Raw genomic sequence first — 21,886 nt, forward strand, 5'->3', positions numbered from 1 at the left:
GTAAAAAAAATCTATTTTGCAAAACTATATACTGCAAAAAAAGCCATTCTTTCAATTATCTTGCGAACTTACATATCTCGATAATGTGCTCATCTGATCCATGGTTCCTGCCATTTCAAGTTTAGCTATTGTTCATTCTCAGTCTTTGCATATTTTCTGTCATTTTGACTAAGAATGCTTCCTTTGATTGAGAAGTTGCTTCCTCTACTTTCATCCAAATAGTGGATTTTTTAGAGGAGCAGATCTAGAATGAAAGGAACCAAGTGCAATCTGTAGATGTCAGAACCTGATTCGAGGAACCACTAGTGGTGGGGGAAGGAGTTCCAATGCTGACCAAGAATGTCCTGGGATTGGTTAGCCCACAAAACCATGCGAGTCAAGATCCAAACATTCAAGCATTTGTTTGAATTACCACTTTGGTCCAATCATCGTTTATAATTCGACCCTCTCCAAATTGGAGGAGTGGAGAAAATAGCATAACTGTCCGAGCTTTTGGAGTTTGAAGACGTTGAGAATGTTGTGCATGAACCACTGGAATCAAAAGTAGAGGATCCAACAAGCATACCAGACAAAGAGAAAGAATACAATAGTTTGCAAGTAGTCCAAGAGCGATGAGTCCACCTCAACAAGGAAGACCCGGAATACCTCCATCACAAGCATCACCTGAAACATCACCAATACAACAAGTTATGGCACATCCACAAGTAGCATGTTTGAAATGTAAGCTCACTGAGTTTTAAGAAAGGCAAAAAAACATCCACATAGCCATTTGGCATAGTTTGAAACACAATTGCAAGTGAGCAGTTTTGATACACTATTTGGAGATGTGGAAAATTTGAAGCAGTTCACTGGAACACTCGCTAGAAATGTGATGAGTTGGTTTACTCATTTCAATTAATACGACAAGCAACAATTTTGGCATGATTCAAAAAAGAGAAGACTCTAAACAATGTCAAGAAGAAGCTCAGGGAACTGAGTCAAAAGAATCTCTCAATGAAGTATCATGTCCAATGCTTTGGGATTGGATGTAGTTGAGAGACCGACTAACAAGACGTTGGCAAAATATTTTTACAAAGGGCTAAATCCAAAATTATTGAGTGATGTTAGAGGCCTAGACCTACTAGTAGGTGCACTTTCTTATTGAATTAGCAAAGCATACATAACAAAGAATTAGAATGACTAAAAAGACGACAAAGAAAGATGGGACGAATTTTGACATTGAGTCTAAATTTGATCAAGAGGACGTGGACAGTGAGTCAAAGAGGAAGAGTATGATTCCACTCGTGATATCTAATAGTGGTTCCATGGATGATGACAAAAGAAGAAGAGGAAGAAAAACCTCCCTCTCATTGCTCCATCTTTGCTAGCTCTCCCCTACATTTTAGCCTGCATCACTGATACTTCTCTTTAAGTGCTCATGGAACCATTCGAGGACATATCCAACAAGTACCATGTGAACCTACAACTGGAGGCAGAATATGCAAGCACACATTCTTTGGGATATAGTGGAACTCCTCAAAGTGTGCTCCATAGTCTTCGATTGCAAGGGAAGAAGCATCTTGACCTTTGGGTGGATGGAAACTTGTATCCTTTAGACCCTGCCACCCAAAAGTGTCCTCCTTTTCATACAGTGCATGATGTTGTTCGGTTTGTTGGCAAGGGACATGCTGGATTGCTCGGTTATTGCAATTGATTAAACCATTCTGAGACATTGGCTATGCAAGCAAGCGAGGCGCAGAGAGCCCAAGCAGAAGAACTTGCACATTTGGGAAATATTACTATTGTGGCAAATACATAATAGTATGCAGGATCTCCAATTGCAAAACAAAGAACTCAGTGACAAAGCACATGTACTGGACTTGGAGTGACATGAATTGGAAGAATCAATCTAGAAGCTTGCTGAAAGCAAACAAGATTTGGAAAGTTCTATCTATGGCCAAGTTCAATGTGCTGTGGAGAAGGAACGAGAGAAGTCGATAGAATGAGTACAAAAGTTAAAGGAAACACCTTTGGGACTGAAGGAGAGGAAAAGACAATTGCAATCTATGGATGCATTGTCAACCAATAGTGGTGCCCGAAAGAGGAGAATACGGGTTGCAAGGTTAGTTCCCCAAATTTTCAATGAAATTTCTTACCCCAAAATATTTGTGGTGTTGCATTCTTTCCATTAAGACTCATTTGTACTGTACTTTAGGAATTTCATAGAGGATGTGATGGGAACAATGGAAATGGATGATAGTGATCATATATTCTAAGAAGTTTAATAAAGCCAAGTGATGTCATGGAAGTGTTGAAGGACCCTAGACAAAAAGGGCTACGTAAACAAGTTGCTAGAGAGGTGATGAAGGATTTCAAGGGCCTCGTCCAAGCAAAGGAGATGCTTGGAGCTTGTGATGCTACTGAAGTAAGTCATGAAGCTTACAACTCTGTTTTTAAAATTTTCAAGTCTGCTATGGAGGAAAAGCATAAGATATCTATAATGCCATTGCCAGCACCATGGTCTGTAAGGCTTGCACGTCAAGAAACAAACCAATGTGCTAGAGAAAAGCTTGGAGGATACCATTGTGTAAGTGGCACAATGACTTGGAAGAGTAAAAGTAAATCTGGCATCCAAATGTTTGAGATGAATGCTTTCAATAATGTTTATGTGGATGTAGAGAATTTGTAGAGAGCCATGGTCAAATTCTATGGGATGAGACAAGAAGGTAAGGGAAATTCCCTTTCACATTCAACTTTATTTCTTCTTATTTCTATATCATTACTGAATTTCTCTTTCATTGTACAGATGGCAAGCTAGTATTTGTTATAAAAATGGATGAGTTGGTAAAAGAGCACAAGCTAGAGAGGGTGAGCATTTGTATTATGAATGATGCCTTGCATTTTGCTCAAGAGGATGAGGAAGTTGAGCAGGGTTTCTCAGTCCAATCTGAGAAGGACATATGGTGGCTTGCAGCCTTTGAGACCCCAAAGGAGTGCCACGAGACATTGAAGTGGGTTTTGGAGAGAACCAGCATCTCATCGATTATTCGAAGACAAGAGGTAGGGCAAACATTAATTGTGGATGGGCATGGAACGTTTCAAGTTGAATGGCATCTAGTTGGTGATTTGAAGACCCTCAAGTGCTTGTATGGTTGTGATATAGGTGCAGATGCAAAATGGACATGCTTGTATTGCACCCCCTCTCAGAAGATGCAAAAGGGAAGCCTACAATGGGAAAATGGCATCCTTTCTTGCAACCAAAGCGTAGCCCCTAATCATCACAAAAAGGATCCTAGGTGGGACCCCATTCTACCAATTCCATTGGAGTGGATACACGTGTACTTTGCATGCAGAACTACGTATACTTGATAAGTTACTCTATCTCCATCTAGTTTATGCTTGAAATTTGAGGCCACAGCAAGTATCTGCACAATGCATTGCAAAAGTTGAAGAACTACTCTCACTAATGGGACTTCACGGAGGCAATGTGAAGCTTAAGCAGGAGAAGAAACAATCAAGAAAGACACAAAATCTTCCTGCTAAAGTGTCCATGGGTGGAGGAAAGGCAAGGAGGTTCTTGTCCAAACAACCACAATGCTAATAAAGAAAAACATACATTGGCTCAAAGCACCCTAGGTTGGGAGTACTGGAAAGATTTGTGTGAGTGCACACAAATCAAGCTTCACATCTGCGAATTGCTACTTTGAGAGCAAAACTGTGGACAAAGCTTGATGCATTTATAAAGTTGCTTAGACAAGGTCAAACAAATGAGCTTTATTATGAGAGATTCAGGATAGCATTGGGAGAATTCATATCATTGATGGTAGAAGCATGGGGGGAGTCACATATTACACATTACATGGTAATCCTCCTTAGGTTGAAATTTTGTGCTTTAAACCTGAGTCAGTTTATGTTTCTAATACAATGTTTTTCTTTACAGGATATTCTTTACGCACATGCACCATGGTTTGTGGAGCAATGGGGCCCTCTGTCCATTTGGAATACTCAAGGAATGGAGAAATCACACTACAGAGCAAAGGCAGCATACTTCAAGAATACAAGGCATGGGGGTGGTATCACGCAAAGCAATGCACTACACGAAATGTTCAATTGGTTTTATAGCTGTCTAGAGGCTAGGACTCTCAAGCGCGATAAGGTAGAGGTCTCAAGTCTCGCAAAAGTGGTTCAACATGTCAAGAAGACAAGGAGATGTGCTGCTTGGAAGTCCTCAACAGGGAGCCAAGGGGTTGCGCTTTGGTTGCAACGTAGAGTCAGACAAGGGAGGCGGGTCCTAAGAGAGCCCTAAATGTAAAATGTTTGATGAATAAAGTTAACACTATTTTGAGTCAATTATAGATTCTAAAATTCACAAATTTGTTTGAAAATTGCAGAATTGCATGTGCGACATGGCAGGGTGGAGGGGTGAGTGGGTTGGGAGGGAGGGTGGTGAAGATTAAGTATTACCGAACTGGCGACAAAAGACTGGGGGGGAAGAGGTGCACTCAAAAAACCCTAATTTAAAAGAAAAACCCTAAAGTGCTTTAAAAAAGACTATATAAAGCACTTCAAAACCCTAAAATCCCTCATTTCTATGGCACGAGTTAAACAAACTGCTAGACCCACTGGGACGCCGTTTAGATGCTACCCATTGTCCTCCTCACAACGCCATGGCCTCCGAACACACTGCAAGCCCCAGTGGCCAAGAGGGCAATGATCACCAAGGATCTGAAGGCGGTTCTCCTCATTAAGAGTCCAAGCAACGTGAATCCCCACCATCCGACTCTCATGGGGGATCCTAGGGATCTCAGCACCATGAGGAATCCTAGCACGATGAAGGATCCAAGCACGATGAGGGGTCCTCTTAGTCCTTCCACACAACTAATCGTGGAGTAGAGAGGTCTCCCGAGAGGGGCAAAATAGTCCACTCAATCCTGATCAATTGCCCCTCCCTCCTCCGTGGGGTCCTGGCATGGAGCAACTAGACCAACAAGGGGAGCAAGAAATGCAAAGAGGGGAGATGGAGAGATTACAGGGGCCACAACAAGAGGAAGTATTTAGCGGGCTCGCAGATATAATGAACCTTGGCCCCAATCCTCCAACCAAGCAGACCGCACACAAGAGCACCATCAACCCTCTGTGCCTCGAGATGATAAGATATATGGAGCCTCTAGTACGAGCTGAGCAAGAGCCTCAGCTTGCTATCTCAGAGCCTCACAAGGAAAAGAGACCAAGGACAAAGCAGAACCCTAGGCACGAGAGGCCATGTCGAATGACCCAGCAGACACAGGAAGAGGAGTCTGAAGAGGTGGTTGCAAGGGAGGAGAGGCGAAACAAGTTCAAAGCGGACAAGCGGCCATGGAACCATGTCCAAAGGCCAGTGCAGGGTCCCCCAAAGATTAAGAGGCACAAAAAATCAGGAGTGAAGGCACTTCAAGAGATCCGCAAGTTCCAAACCACTATGGACAATCTCATTCCTCGTGCACCCTTCCAGCATGTTGTACATGAAATAGCACAGCATTACAAGAGTGATGTGTGTTTTACTTCAAGCGCTATGGGAGCAATTCAGGAGGCAACGGAGCAGATGACAGTAGGTCTTTTTGAAGGCGCGAACTCATGTGCTATCCATGCCAAAAGAGGAACAGTGATGGACAAGGACCTTGCACTCGCCAAGCGCATCCGCTCCGATCGCTTCCTTAAGCCCTAGATGTTGTTTAGGTTCATTTGGTGTAACTTGAATCATTTTGTAAATCTCTGCCCTTTGAGGCCAATGAATAAAAGATATTTGTATGTTCTATTACTATTCCCATGTTATTATACATGTTACGTGATGCTTTCCATCAGTTTATGCAAGTTCAGTGTGAATTTGAGTGGTCAAATGATGTTTTTTCACCGCGCGGCAGAAGGCAAATGTGTTCGGCATCGCGCAGGGAGCCCAAAAAAGGCAAAACCTGCTATGGCGCGTATGGGGCCTGTTTGACCAAGTCATATGTGCCATAGCGGGTTTTGCCCTTTTTGGGCTCCCCGTGCGATGCCGAACACATTTGCCTTCTGCCGCGAGGTGAAAAAACATCATTTGACTACTCAAATTCAAACTGAACTTGCATAAACTGATGGAAAGCATCACGTAACATGTATAATAACATGGGAACAGTAATAGAACATAAAAATATCTTTTATTCATTGGCCTCAAAGGGAAGAGATTTACAAAATGATTCAGGTTACACCAAATGAAGCTAAACAACATCTAGGGCCTAAGGGAGGGATTGGAGCGGATGCGCATCAAACAGGCCCCATATGCACCATAGCAGGTTTTGCCTTTTTTGGGCTCCCCGCACGATGCCGAACACATTTGCCTTCTGCCACGCAATGAGATTCTTATTTGATTGCTCAGAAATGACCATTATAGCACAAATATTTCTATGATCGCATGCTTTTGAACAGAATAGTGAATGAAAATATTAATGCCAACAACAATTAAAGTTACAAAATACAATGACAGTATAAAATAAATTTTGTAAAAGAACACAAAATGGGGCACTGTATAAAAAGTATAGATGTATTCATATAAAATAAAATTTCTATACAATAAGGCTTCATAGCCTTTCTCTCTTCTCTAAAACACTAAGAACATTGGGCTTTGAATTCCCAAATACACTCCTAGCTCTAAACCTAGTCGATAGAGAGTAATTGCTATTGTCGTTGCTGGCCAGGGACATGGCTGTTGAGAGTTGTGGTGCCATGAGCACTTGTAGAGCAAAGGTATGAGCAAAGGGTAAGCTGCCACATGGCATGGAGGAGATATCCCACATGTGAGCAAGCAAAATGGATGTAAGTACCCTCACCTATAAAAGGGAGGTTCATTTGAAGTAATATCAATCAAGCACTTTGCACTATCTCAAGATTCTCTTTATGAGTCCAAGCTAATCTATCTTGGAACCTAATTGACTTGAGATACATGTCATGAGCACTCTCTTCATTATGCTTGCACTTAGGTTTCATCCTCCGTAGATTAGTGTTGTATTAGGATGTTGTATTAGGATGTTGTCTTAGTGACTAGGAGAGTAGGATCCTCACTTTGTCATGGTATCAGAGCTTAGGTCTAGTTCTCCTAGATTAGTTGTAGATTGAGTTGAGTGTTCACTTTTAGTGTTCATTCTTTCATTCTCCCGCCGTTGAAAGAATTCCGTCCATGAAAGTTGAAGATTTCCGTTCATTGCTATGAGATATTTCCGTCATTCTTGAGAGAGAGAGAGATAGGGAGAGTCTTTCAAAGAAAGATTTGTGAGAGACCTCCTGTGGATCTGCTGAGAATGAGAGATGTTTTTTTAAACATACTCTTGACTAAAAGAGACAAAGCAACAAAGCTCCCAACAACTCAAAGAGTGCAAGTTTGGCACTGCTGCTCACAACGTCGACCATCAACTGAAGCAAGCCAACAGCGTCTTCTTCTCCAGCTACGCCATGAATGGCCATCTCTGTCGCCTGAGCATCTTTGTTTGCAGCAATAGCAAGCAAACACGAAGTGCAGCAACCACAGAGGTACGAGCTCTCCAATGAAGCTAAGCGCAACAGCAGCTTCAACAAGAAGCCCACGCTACCTAGTGACCTTCACGGACTGCTCACCAGCCAGCAGCCTCAACATCCCTGCGATAGAAGCGGCTCCATAGCCAACAGCAATACACAGTGTCGTCTCAGCGTGACGGACTAGCTATGCGCACAGCCACGAGTTGCAATACCGGCTGGAGAACGCTCCAGATCACTTACCTTTTTTCCGAATGATCAACGAAACCTCCAAAGCCTCACGAGCTTCAACGGCTCCTATGACAATTCGCTGAGCACCGACGTCTTCGTCACCGTCGTCGCAGAGAAGGTCTTCGTCGCCGTCATCGCAGAGAAGGCTTCTAACCTTCTCTTCCTTCTCCAAGGTCTTCCCAAAAAATGCCACGTGGCAGATAAGAAGTGACTAAGGGTTATTGAAAGCAGCCAAGGTTAGTTTATGGTTAGGTTGAATTGCATGATTTAGTTGGACCATGGTAAAGTTACTGTAACCTTGGGTTCACCTAGTTGGGTCAAAAGATTGCCACATCAGCATGCACAAGCACACTCCCTTTGTAAGCACAATTTGAATTCTGCATATGACCTCTTGTGCCACATCATCAAAGGCCCCTCTTATTCACAAAAGCTTCAACAAGCCATAACTTGCAATCCAGGAAGAATTTGCACACGCTCCAAAAAGGAAAAGTGATCGTCTTTTCGAGCTCTATGCACCTGTCAACTCAGATTCTCTGTATGCAATTAGACACTGCCAGATTTGAAAGTATCATCAAACTGGTAAGACCTTTGCAATGGCAATCCGCACTCCAACTGTTGAGAAGTTCACCGGGGATGGATTTCACACATGGTCTACACAAATGAGATATCTTCTGATGCACCAAAAGCTTTGGAAGATTGTAAAAGAAGATATACCCACTGCACAAAATGATGCTTGGAAGGAACAAGATGAAGCAGCACTATCACTCATTGGATTGCACTTGGGTCCAAACATCATTCATCATATAGACTCTAAGGATCATGCCAAGGATGCATGGGATGAGTTGAACACAGTGTTTGGTGCAAAAGCCAAAAACCAAGAAATCCATCTTAAAATTGAATTCTATGGTATGCACATGGGCTTCAATGAATCCATGGCACAATTTGTCAACAAAATCAAAAGCATTATGACTCAACTAGAGGGCATAAATGCAAAAGTAGGAGAGAAAGATGCACTTGCAATTCTCCTTAAAAGCATGCCTGCAGAGTATAGTGCATTGACAACCACTTTGAAGAATTTGCCAGATCCAAAGTTTGAAGAATGTGTATCCTTTCTTCTCGAAAAAGAAAGAGAGTTAAAGGCATTGACATCGACATCAACATCGACATCAACATACAACAGCTATAATGAAGAACAAGCACTATTCAATAAAACATCAGTGAAATGCTACCATTGCGGAAGGATGGGTCACTATCAAAGTGACTGCAGATTGAAGAACAAACCAAAGTGTCACCATTGCAAAAAGCTCGGACACAAGGAAGAAGATTGCAGATTGAAGAATCAACAAGTCAACTACGTGGAGTCATCATCAAGCCATGAGCCAAAAGGTGACATCAATGGAATGTATTGAAAAGCAAAAACCTTGCCAACCTTGCCTATGTTTTTGTAATCAAGCCTGACCACCTGAGAGTAGCTATGAAAGCACCCAGGGGAGGTATTGACATGTAGAAGCCACACTTGACCACCTTAAGTAGCATGCATGCACTAAGGGGAGGTGATGGAATGTAACTCACATCTGACCACCTTGCAGTAGCCAAAGGATTATGGCACCAAGGGGAGGTGTTGAGAGTTGTGGTGCCATGAGCACTTGTAGAGCAAAGGTATGAGCAAAGGGTAAGCTGCCACATGGCATGGAGGAGATATCCCACATGTGAGCAAGCAAAATGGATGTAAGTACCCTCACCTATAAAAGGGAGGTTCATTTGAAGTAATATCAATCAAGCACTTTGCACTATCTCAAGATTCTCTTTATGAGTCCAAGCTAATCTATCTTGGAACCTAATTGACTTGAGATACATGTCATGAGCACTCTCTTCATTATGCTTGCACTTAGGTTTCATCCTCCGTAGATTAGTGTTGTATTAGGATGTTGTCTTAGTGACTAGGAGAGTAGGATCCTCACTTTGTCAATGGCTGCTGCTGTCAATGCCATACCTTGAAAATTGGTTCCAAAGGCATTGAGGGCAGCCATGCGATTCACCAAAATAACATTACATTGGAATTCCATTAAAGCAAAAGTATATCAAGAGAGAAGAAATTCAAAGCTCATAGTTTCTTACCACTATGGAGTCATCATGCTCAATCCCTTCGTCTTTGTCAATGAGGATGGATCCAAAGGCCTCTTGCTATCTGGAGTGAGATGTGGAGGCTTCTTCTGGAACATCAGGTAGGTCGGAGTAGATTGATGTCTCTGCATCTTTGATTTGGGCCAGTGTTAAAGCAAGAACCTCTTCTATTAAATCATCTACTCCCAAAAACCCAGGTTCTTGCATAGTCATGTCCACCTCGTATCCACACAGGATACCAAGAGTTTCATCCTCCCGGAGACCAAACATAACCTCTATGTCATGGAGAAAGAGGTATTGTTCTCCATCGACAAGAAGGGGAGCAAGAAACCATATCATTGTTGCGGGGTCAATAGAGGTGGTGCCCAAGGTGGATGGAATTTGAGAAGTAGAATGAGGTTCAGGAGGTCGCTGGAGCACTTCTAGGGACAATGTAGCTTCCCGCTCCTCAGCTTCTTCATCTGTGGGCTCTTCATTGTAGATGTTGGGCTCATCTACAGAAATCAGAGGATCGGAAAGGGCAGGGGCAGGGTCAAGGCTTGAGGTCGAGGCCTCCTCTTCCATTTGTCCCTCCTGGAGAAGGAAAATAAAGGTCATTTCCCAGGATAGGAACCTATTTCCTGTGTTTCCGATGACTCCACATGCTAGGAGGTCATCAGTGTCCACCTCCCTAAACCCTAGGGGTGTGAGCTGGGCTCGAAAGCGATCTAAACGCTTAACGAACCTGGGTTCTTGATTGAACAAGTACTTCAAATAATCAATTGGGACCCATCTTTTTGTAGACTCATCAAGTTGATATGCAAAACTCGCGATGTAGTCTTGCATGTACTTGATGAGGTCTTCAAAATCATCTCAGGCTCCCAAGTAGGTGCCTAGGACATCTATGCTCTTATCAAAGGCTAGAAATAACTCCTCCTCTCTATCAATTAATGGAAGGCTAGAAATAACTCCTCCTCTCTATTATGGGAGATGAAATCGTGGAAGGCAGACCTAGCAAAATCCATGGTAGTTTGGTAGCTAGGAGAACTATGGCTATGATAGTGAAACTTTGAAACTAAAGTAACTTTATAACCTCTATATACCCAAATGTTCTAAATATAAAAAATAAAAAGAATTATAAAATTTTTAGGAAAAACTTGACATTGACATGAAACAAAACCATTCAAAACATCCAAATTAATTGCACCACTATTAATTGGAAAATGTCAAAATGTAGGATTGTTCCACGCTAACAATCTTCAATATTGCAGGAGGGATAAAAGTGGCACTATGCACGAGCTTCTCTACATGCTTTCCTACCTTTTCACCATTTAACGTAAAGTGAAAGGACTCAGACATGCCATCCTCCATGACCAATAGGTGTTCCCGCACGTCCCTGAGAGTCCACTGTGATGTGACAGTCACATTCTTAACATCTTCTAAATGAGAACCAATACATAAACTTACCCCTGTATTATCATCATCGTTAGAGTCAAGGGGGAGCCAATTGTCACATGTTTTCTTCCAGCGCCTATATTGGAAAGCAAAATATAACATTTGGCGAGAGATGTGGTACTTGACAACCACATTGTCCTTACATACATGGCATTGAAACAGATCACCCTTTTGTTCACCTGACCTGCTTCCCCAATTCACCCCAAGCAATTCCTCAAGGGCATTCTCATGTAGGCACTTGCATGACCACATGGTTTTTGTTCTGTGCATCTGGATATTATGAAAAAAAGAAGCAAAAATGTGTAGAGGCATAAACCAAGACAACCTTACCCATTTAGAGCCAAATGTAAACTTTATGGCCATGCCCACATCCTTTGCAATCTTTTCCTTGTATGATTGCATTGTTCTTGTGTCCACCATGCTGCAATCCATGTCTTCAAGTTGTGGTGTTGCAATGCATTGAAGATGGCCATAGCCTGATGCCGTCCTTGGAGTAATGTACTTGGAATTATACTAATAGATATTTCTCTGTTTCAAAGCAGAGGACTTCTCTCGAGCATGCATTTGCCTTCCTAAATCCTCATGAATGGCAGTAAACTTACTTAAGAAGCACTCGACTGGTTCCCACTCCTCAAAGTCTAAAGGAAATACATCTGTTAGGTATAGAGGGTGCAACTGAAGCTTGAGAGAAGCTCCAAGAGGTGCTGTAGCTAGGAATGGAGGAAGAAAGAGTAGAGGGGGATGAGCAGCTGCTCCAGGAGGTGTTGTAGCTAGGAATGGAGGGAGAAAGAGCAGAGGGGATGAGTAGCCACTACAAGAGGTACTATAGCTACGAATGGAGGAAGAAAGAGCAGAGGGGGATGAGCAGCTGCTGCTGTAGGAGGTGTTGTAGCTAGGAGTGGAGAGAGAATAAGCAGCTGCTACAGGAGGTGCTGGAGAGGGAGAAACACAGTGGACCAGAGCAGGAGCAGGCAGAGAAGATGCCGAATGCGTTTCCACATTTGAAAAATGGAGGGAGAATGGAGCTGGACCAGAGAAGAGGAGGGGGCAGGCCTGTAACAAGCTAAGAGGGGAAAAAAATTCGCCCAGAAGGGCCCACCGCCTCTTGAATCTTGTAGGTTTGTTTGGGGGAGGTGCATATGGGAGAAGGGTCAAGCATGGGTTGAGGGGGGGGAGGGGGGATGGTTTGAGTGGTCCCCGGTGTAAGAGGAGTAGCCAATAGGGGCTGTTTGCAGGTCTGTCCACCCTCCACCTCAACATGGCATTGCCCCACAAAAAGGAGCACTCCCATTGGTACACCTCAAATACCTCATTAATCCCTTGAAATTAGGAAACACTATTTGGAGACTCCAATTCTCCCCTAATGGCGGTGTCCACAATTAGGTCTAATCCAAACTAGCTAGAACTAGGAATATAGGGGATATATCTGGAGCTAGGACTCAATCTGAAAGAGAGTTCCCATCAACATAAGTGGAAATGAGAACATGATTTAGAAAAACCAAAGAAGCTTACAAGAAGTAGATGCAAAGAACTTCAAGAAAAAGAGAACCACCTTGAAGAATTGAATTTGGGGAATGCATAAAAGCTGCAACAAATAATTAAAATCAATGTTCATGTAGAGGGCCAATTCTAAGAAGATTTGATTCGGTCACTGGCGGAGTATAAACATGTATATGAAAGGAGTGGATCCACAGTTGGTTGCTCATCAAATCAATCTAAACAAAGATGACATACCTATTGTCAAGGAGAAGTATCGAAAGAATACCAATTTTCAAAATTGATATATGTCCCCTAAGGCATGTGCAAGTTTATAGGGGGAGAAGTGAATATCATCCAAAGAGCACAACTCAACTAAATGACATCAAACTGAAGGAGCTATGCATCTCATAAAACATCTAAGATCCAAAAAGAGAGATCCAAGCCACTAATTCCCATTGATAAAGAAAGTGGAGTGAGCAAATGTACTCAAAAGTTCGCAATCCCCTTCTAGACAACCTTGGCCTATCTACAATCCCATTCAGTGGAGGCAACACAAGCCTGTAGAGGGAGTCCCAAACTTGGACCTCCATTGATTTACTACACTTTCTTTGTGAAAATGAAAGGCCAATGAAAGAGTGATTTTTCTACTCCTGAAAAACCTCTAAGGCCTTATTCAAATCATTTTCGCAAATCGCAAAAATATGAAACTCCTCCCAACAAGAGACTCTAGAGGGCTTCCAGTGTAGTAGAAGAACAAGAGGTTGTTCTAATGGTTTTCTGCATCAATCCACTCCCACTCTTCAAGAAGGACCCCACGGCAAGTACTTGATAGGGACATCCCCACAAAGCCAAGAAGGACCCCATTGCAAGTACTTGATAGGGGCATCCCCACAAAGTCAAACCCTCTAGAAGCCTAGAGAGTTGTCCTCTGAACGGGAGTCTGATTACCATCCGAAAGCCAAAAACCATTTGCCCCCGTGTCCCACAATCCTGATCGGCTCAAAACATGCATCCAATTGTCTTGTCCTCTTCTAACATAATTGAACGTGGTAATCTACTACAAAATAGACAATGATACGTCAAGTACCTATTTGCACTGTGAGACGATTTGATGAATCATGCTCTACAATTTAATGTTAATATCACTTATACTGGTGCAATAGCCAGTAATGCGTGCATTGAGGTCCATAGTATTTTAACAAGTTCTACACTTTATATACAACTTTTTAATTGTACTCTTTATGTAATCTAGCTAGACCTCGAAATAGAGAAACCATCCAATCTTCTTGTCCTCTCCCAACATAATTGGATGATTATTGACATGGTAAACTACCTATAAAAGTAGTCATGGGATGATGTTTCACCTTTTCCCACATCCCAAGCATCTATCTATTTTATGATCATTCAAGACATCATACTCTGTTGACGAATGTTAACGTTTCATACACACTAGTACAGTCGCTAGGAATGCTTGCATGGAGGTCCACAATAGTTTAAGGTTACATCCTATATATAACTTTTCACTTTCAAAGAGGAACGCAAGGAACAATGCCTACAGCAGTATGGGCAGAACAGAAGAAGAAACACAGAGAAGAACGGGAGGAATAAAAGCGAATAGAAGTACGGGCAGGGCAGACAATATACTTGGAGTTCAAAGGGCAAACGGGACAGCATGGGCAGGAAAAACGGCAGGATTAGGGCGAAGAGCAGTATGGGCAGGTGGAGAGGATGTATGGAGGATAAGAGTGTAGGAGGAAGCAGTACGGGCAAGGAGGAGAGGGTATACAACAAATGAAGGGAAGGAACAGCAAATCAATTGCATTTGGCAGTCAAAAAATAAAAACAATAACAAACAAAAAAAACCCACAAAAAGCAATATATTGAAAAAGCAATCTGAGGTATTGCCAAAAACTCTGTGTAATCTGAAACTCTCGTGTCTTCCCATTTGACACGAATTAAAACCCAAATTTTGTAACTTCCTCTATGACTTTTAGTTTTTGAATGTTCTTTGATGTTGATTTTAAATTTCAATTACAGCACAGTCATTAAAACTGTAGAAAGAACGCCCTCATATATAGTAAAATACTTTCACCAACCTGAGTAATGATAGAGAAGTACAATATGACCTTGTAAGTTGTAGAGTTTCAGTAAACAAAACATTACTTAAATAAAATTTCCCTTATGCATATATATGATATGAGTAATCATTGGGTGGGCAATAATTGGATCATGATCAAATATTTAAACATTTGTATGATTATTGTATGCTAAAATTATAAAATATTTAATTTGTGACTGCAACTAAAAACACTCACTACTCACAAATACTCGATACTTGTTAATTTCTACACAGCTTCAAGATTTCACTGCTGGCCCCCCAAAAAAAAATCCTAGAGCGAGGAGCATGAGAATGTTCCATTGTTGTGCCACAAATAAAGGCATATATTATGCACCTTCTACATTTCTTCTTCGTCTTCTTTGCCCAAAAAAACTCAATGTCTGAAACATTTACCGAAAAAAAATCAACGTCTAAGGAGGCAAAAAAAATCAAAAACCTCCCCATTAGCCAGTAAATATCCAAGATGGAGAGGAATGATTATTCTATTTGTCTGTCCATCGTCAAGAGCTGGACACAGAAATACTTCTAGAGCGCTAGTGAAGCCTTGACCTCACTGACAGACTTTTTCCACAGATTGTTTTTGTGACTGACTATTGGATGCTCTTCTCCAATCATCACAGTCCATGAACATATTTTCTTAATGGTGCCCTCTTAAGAGACTCTGCAGGCTTCTGAAAACTCTCTCGACGATTTGTTTGTTCCAAGTTGAGGGTTGTCACTGAGGCTGTTGTGTATATTCTTTCCTGTGATAACCAGCCAGCAAGTGACAAAAGAATAAGCACGACTGCATTACAATCAGCTGATACAAATTATCTGATTAGATTTTTAAATCCTTTTAAAACAGGGTTTAAAAATCTTCTCAGATAAGAAATATCGAGAAATTGAAAACAAACATCAATTTAGCATCACTACATTACCTTAGATCTAGTGGCTGGATTTTTCACCTTAGTAACAAATACATTTTGAACAAGATCTTTATCCATAACATGGGAACTCAAAGTGTCAGTTCCTTGATTCACTGCAACGGGCAAAGGAACAAATCAGACGGTGGGAAAAATGTAAATCACATCTCTATAGTAACTGCTGTCAATCGGGGACCAGTAACTGTCATAGAGATAACTTTTATTGGAAGGAAACACACGAAATTTAGTGAGGCCTGCCGTAGAAGCCTGCACTCATGTATTCAGACAAGCGAATACTTAGAAAGTTCAGCCAAATGGGTACTTAGAAAGGTCGTCCACCCACTTGCGTATGTCATGAAGTTAGTTACACAACAGTGCGGGAAATCACCTAGATATTCCAATATAAAATACGAAGACAATTGCAACTGCTTTTAAAGATTAACTTTTACCAAGTTGGATAGATTTAGTAGTGCTGCCATTGTGTTTTTCACTTTTGGCCATGAATGCCTTGAACCTTGCCTGTGAATCTGGACAACAACAATAGAACCAAGCAGATATATAGATAACACTTTGCTCATGGAGCATCAATTTGCAAGGCTCAAAAATCGAGCAATGTCATTACCTAGCATTGGAATTTTTGGGACTTGTGCTCGCCTTTTAGTATTTTCTAAAGCTCTAATTAACTGCAATGCTGTCTTCTCTTGTTTGAAACCCCTGAAATGAGAAGAAGAAACATTGTTAGACAAAATAGGCCTGCATAATACAAACCAGAACACGCACCTGACTGAACGTTTTCTGAGAACACCATGCCATCCAGGACATTGTCATTGATCCTCTAGTTTTGTGTATAAATATAGAATAAATAAGAGAGAAAGTTGTGTTTGGGGTTGAGGTTGTGCAAGGGACTACTTTGTTACACTAAAGGGATAGAGAACGATGCAACACATGTTGGAATGTGGGGTCTTTGTGGCCCAAAACCCCTCATATGGCACCTAGAAATGATAATGTGAGGGGTGAAAGGCTCCTCGCGTTCACTCATGACACGTGTAAATTGGGGGACTTGAGAGTAGTCCCATAAAGAATCATGCACTGAAGTGGATCTTGGATATATGAAGGCGTGGAAGCCCTCCTCTACATCTTGCTGGCTATTTTGGGGTGATGCGGCAGAGGTTGCATGGCTAGGAGGCAGAAGAGTGGGACCCCCCATACTTGGCGCTGTCTTGGACACATGGCAACAACTGATGGCTGCCCAACAGTGGTATCAAAGCACATATGTGACTGCGTTGACTTTGAACTGTGACTGTTGCTGTATGTGGGGCAGCTATTGAAGGATGCGACAACCCGCGTGTGCACTCTGACTAGCAGTGACTATTCTGAATGGTGGCAACAGCTGCTTCTTGTGATCTGGCAAGCAACTGCACACTTGCGGGAGGTAGCAACCTATGTGTGCTTTGACTGCAGTGCCAGATTCGACGGCTGCGTGACCGTCTACGGTTAGTGGGTGACCATTGCATTGGTTGGCTGATCTGACTCTTTGTGGGTGATCAACACTCATTGGTTTTTGGACCATGGGGGGGTGTTTGGACTCGTGTGGCACCTAGAAATGATGTGACTAATGGAGTTAGAGGGCTGAAAGGCGCCTTTATCTGGGTTATTTCCATACTCAGCACCTTCAGGGCTGCTGTTCTGTATGAAAGTTTTTCAAGCAATAATAGAAGGTTCCTTTCTTTGCAAAAAAAAAAAAGAAGGCGGCTGAGAAGCTCCTCATGACACGATGTAGAATGGGGACTTGAGTAGTCCCAAATACAAATGTGCCTATAGTGGACCTTGGATATATGAAGGTATGCAACCCCTCCTCTAATCTGGCTCTTTTGGGATGTGGAGGAGGCTGCATGGCTAGAAGGTGGGGGACTGGGAACCCCCATACTCCGCACTCCCTTGGACACGTGGCAGCATCTGGTGGCTACCCAATGTAGTACATATAAGTAGTGCACGGGTATAGAAAGTGACTTGGTGTGGGTGTGCACACCAATGCTGCAGTAGCAATGCACAAAAAGGATGCAATGGGAATGAATGAATAGAAGGGATGCAACAGGAAATGCCGTGATGTGAGTGGGGGTGCTGTGGTACAAAGGCACAGAAAGGATGCAATGGGAAACACTGTGGTGCAAGTGTACAAGGAATGCAAAGAATGTACACAGAGAAACACACCTCCCAAACATACAAATAGTAGGAAGAACTAGTGTTTCCATAGAGAATTAGACAAACTATAGGCTCTCCTGCTCACGCTCCCCCTTGCTAGCTTCCCCTACCCTTCTACCTCTTCCCACCTCCCCCTGCCTCCATCCCTCTCCTCCCCTTCCATTCCCCCACCTAGCCTCTCGCCACCCTTGTCTGCCGCCTCCACCCCCCCCGCTATCCCTCTTCCTGCTCCGTCATCCACCTGTCATGCTTTGCTGGATTTCTTTAATGTTTTGGGTAAACCTCGTAGGGGGAAGATTTATCCACATGGCAAGCTGCCATGGAATGTTCAACGTGGCAAGGAGGTTCTTGAAAGGTCACCTCAATGAATTGGTGGCTCTCCTTTCTTCCCAAATGGTTCATTGATTGTTGGCTGACGAGAGTCTTTAGGGGTTTCTCGGGTGCCTCTTTGCTGGCAACATGTTGGTTGGGCAGCAGGTCTTGAGCACAGTTTAGAGTCACTTCATCTTCCATGTATCACTACAGCTTGTCATGAGCAGTTTGGCCTGTGTGTTGGTATTTCTGGTCATTTATTTATGTCTTTGAGCACGTGTCACTCCATTCTGTCCATTTGTGATTCTAGTGAAGAGTTCTTTAGTGGGTCTTTTACTGTCTTTTCTAAGTCTTGTAAGGTACAAAAAGCCGGTAAAGATGAGCAGCAGTCCCATCTTTTATCTGAGTCTTTGAATATATTTAAGAGCTTTTTTGAGTCTTTCTCTGTGTCGAAGGCTTTCAAATTTCTTTATTGCATATGGGGAACGTGGTTGATCCCTCCTTCCCTTTCTTTCTTCACCCTGCCTCCTCCCTGCACGCATTTGTTGCGCTCCATTCTCCCTTTGTGCATTCTGCACTCTCTCTTTTTGCTGCAGGTTCACAGCCTTTCTAGAGAAGTTGCTTGCTGCACATGGCTTGGTATCTTCACAACCAGATTGCCAGGGTCTATGTTCTTCTCCCTCTTCCTGACAGCAGCCCTCAATTAGAGGCTGCTGTTTTTGTCGGGCTCCGGGTCTATTCTGTGACTCTGTTGTCTCCAACCAGTTAGGGCTAGATAGTAGCTTGGGGGAGTTTGAAACAAGAACCTTTCCTGCCTGAGCACCCCTTGGCTGAGCCTTTTTTGGGGACCGATCCTTTGAAATCCCCCCCCTTCCTTTCTTGCCTCATTTTTCATCAGTTTTACTTTTCATTTTCCCTCCTTCCCTTCCTCCACTAGCAGGGTGTTTTCTTGATTCTAGGGAACATAAAACTTGGTAATGACTGCTTGGTCTAGCAAGAGGGGCTCACATGGCAACTTCCTCGACTCCCACAACTATTCAGATTGTACTTTACCCGGAGTAAAAACAACAGGTGAAGAATGATGTTTGGTCCCACCAAGACAGAGTTCTAGTGGGCTGTATCATTGGTCTCACACCTACAAGGAGCTTTGTGATTGGATCCTAGCGAGCTTGGCGCTATAAGGTGACCATATTCATGATTGCGGCATCTCAAGGAGAGGATTCTTTCTTGTCCAACTGAGCTCCCCCGTCACCGCCCAAGCATTGGTGGAGTAGAGTCCCATCTTCCTCAGCCCGCACCTGGTGTTCTTGATCCCATGGTACCACGGGTTCACAGTCAAAGACATGGATGTGATACATCATGCGCCACAATTCCAAGTGATGCTTCACTTCTCGGGGCTCTGAAGGAGTATCGGCCCATCATATTCTTGATCAGAGGCTGTCCCTTTTGACCACAACAGCCTTGTATGAAACTTGCAATTAGGGGTGTTCTCTTTCCCAACTACTCTTGCATTCTCATTGACTTCCACATTGTCTATGTTCTCACCATCTGCTTTTGCAACAGTAGTCACCTACAGTACCATCTATGTACACTTCCTCTATGGCTACATCAGTAGTGACTTCACAATTGTGGTCCTCTCCAGAAGATGTTGTCTCATCGGTGTCTCCACCATATGTCTCCATGGCACCCATACTTATTGCTGCTCAAATAGGAGGCCCTTCCACCCTTGTAGCTGCTTCAGGCCCTAGGGTGGGTAGGAGTGTCACCTCAGCCATGGTGGTTCTCAATCTACAGAGAGAAGTAGACTTCTTGAATTACTCAACAAAGTCCATGTGAAAACTCAAAAGTTCAAGGGCCAATTCCATGAGGATACAGAAGCTCATTTGAGGAAATTCCTTACAGCATGTAAAGCTTAAGGTGTGGAGAACGAGCGTGCCTTTCTACACACTTTTCTGTCATCTTTGGAGGATGCAGTTGATGTATGGTACTGTCAATTCACCCTTGATCATTTTCAAATGTAGACGGATCTAAGGGAGGAATTCCTGTGGACTTTCAAGCTAAAAAGTTTGAACACATGATTCTCCAAGAGTTTTCCACAGACACCATGAAGCCCGGAGAAAGCATCTCTGAAATGTACACTTGAATGAGGGTCTTGGCTGCTAAGATGTCTGTCCCACCTAAAGATGCTATCATGAAGGGGTTGTTCTTCAAGGCATTACCTCCTGCCATTGCAATTAGATTGGTTGACAAACTTCCTGAGCATGCCTCATTGCAAGACTTCCTGAGGGAAGTAGTGAAGATGGAGCGGTCTTTCCACGTCTCTTCCATGGCTAGTACCTTCTAGAGCTCCCCTAAACCCTATGCATGTCACGTGTGATGCCAAGTGTCTACTTATGGACTATGTCCTTTTAGGTCCTCAATGCATCCTTAAATTATGTTGGACCTAGTTTGCCCCTAGGTCCTAACCTTACATAAATGCACAATCTAGCTTTTATAATTTCGTCCCTTAAACGTAACCCACCTTCAAGTTCTGACATTACGGTTGGCGTAACAATGCAGCATTCTCAAGATCAAAGAGCTTAAATGTAGAAGAATGGAAGTTCGTATTAAAGTACGTACAAGAGTTTTGAAAAGCAAGTAGAATCGATTAGAAGCTAGAGGGCATCATATGAGAATGCAAGCCTATACCTCTCAATTTACAGATATGGAGAGCTTCCAGAGCTCTCATCTTTGTAAACTACACAAATACAAATGGGGACACATGCCCTACACGTTTGATTAAAGCTAGGACCCACCATACACAGTATAAACAATGATAAGGCTATTGACGAGTACAATTCAATGGTGCATGCCACCAAGTTAATTGTTTTCCAACAAGACGCTAGAATATAAGGCTAGAAGTTTACTTTCCAGTTTACTTTTCTTTGTTACAATTAAAGCATTTCAATTGTATGGTCAAGGAAACAAAGGCAATTTTCAGCCATGATATGATTATTTGAATGGAAAAGGAAACCTTGCAAAACGCACTTCAAAATGAATCTCTTTTCTCCACATTTCTTTGAAAGACTCATTCTAATACCAATGTCGTTAAGTCCCCACTCTCATAACCATTTTCAATAGAGCAATAACTAAGAGATCCTACAAGTTAGAAGGCATTTATGAGACTAGGTAAGCATCAAGCTCATCCTCATCATCATGCTCACAAGAGTTGTAACCAAATGCGTATGCTAGAGAAATAGAAATGACAAGGGGTTGACCAGGTCGGCAGAAGTACACACATCAATGAAATGGACAACAGAAATCACAAGTCACAAGCCACAAGAGGTGACCATCTCTGCACAAGTCACAAGAGGTGACCATGTCTGTCAAAGTACACAAGTCCATCTCTCATAGAGGACACAGCTCTCTTACCGAAAATTCCCATACAACAAGCAAGCTTGTAGCTCAAGCCTCTATCTCTACCCCCACTCTCCTCTCTATCCCCATATGAATGCTCAATGCCGCCTCTCCTTCATTGTCAATGTCGTATGACTCCACTCCTCCTTGGCAAGGTCCTCTCCGTGGTCAATGTGACCTAACTACT

At 42.7% G+C, this 21,886-nt stretch overlaps 1 protein-coding gene across 1 annotated transcript in view; it reads right to left on the minus strand.

The window, feature by feature from the left end:
• Positions 1-15,147: 15,147 nt before the first annotated feature.
• Positions 15,148-21,886, minus strand: part of LOC147884589 (uncharacterized) — a 56,260-nt gene continuing 49,521 nt past the window's right edge. The window contains exons 6-9 of the mRNA XM_087398019.1: positions 16,412-16,503; positions 16,239-16,316; positions 15,805-15,905; positions 15,148-15,630 (exon numbers count right to left, since the gene is read on the minus strand). Coding sequence (XP_087254145.1) covers positions 15,502-15,630; positions 15,805-15,905; positions 16,239-16,316; positions 16,412-16,503 — 400 coding nt within the window. The 3' untranslated portion in view covers positions 15,148-15,501. The remainder of the gene's footprint in view (positions 15,631-15,804; positions 15,906-16,238; positions 16,317-16,411; positions 16,504-21,886) is intronic.

The sequence above is a fragment of the Dipteris shenzhenensis genome, chromosome 26, assembly GCF_047967505.1.
Source record: "Dipteris shenzhenensis isolate YYH24624 ecotype China chromosome 26, Dip_SZ_1.0, whole genome shotgun sequence".
Taxonomy (NCBI): domain Eukaryota; kingdom Viridiplantae; phylum Streptophyta; class Polypodiopsida; order Gleicheniales; family Dipteridaceae; genus Dipteris; species Dipteris shenzhenensis.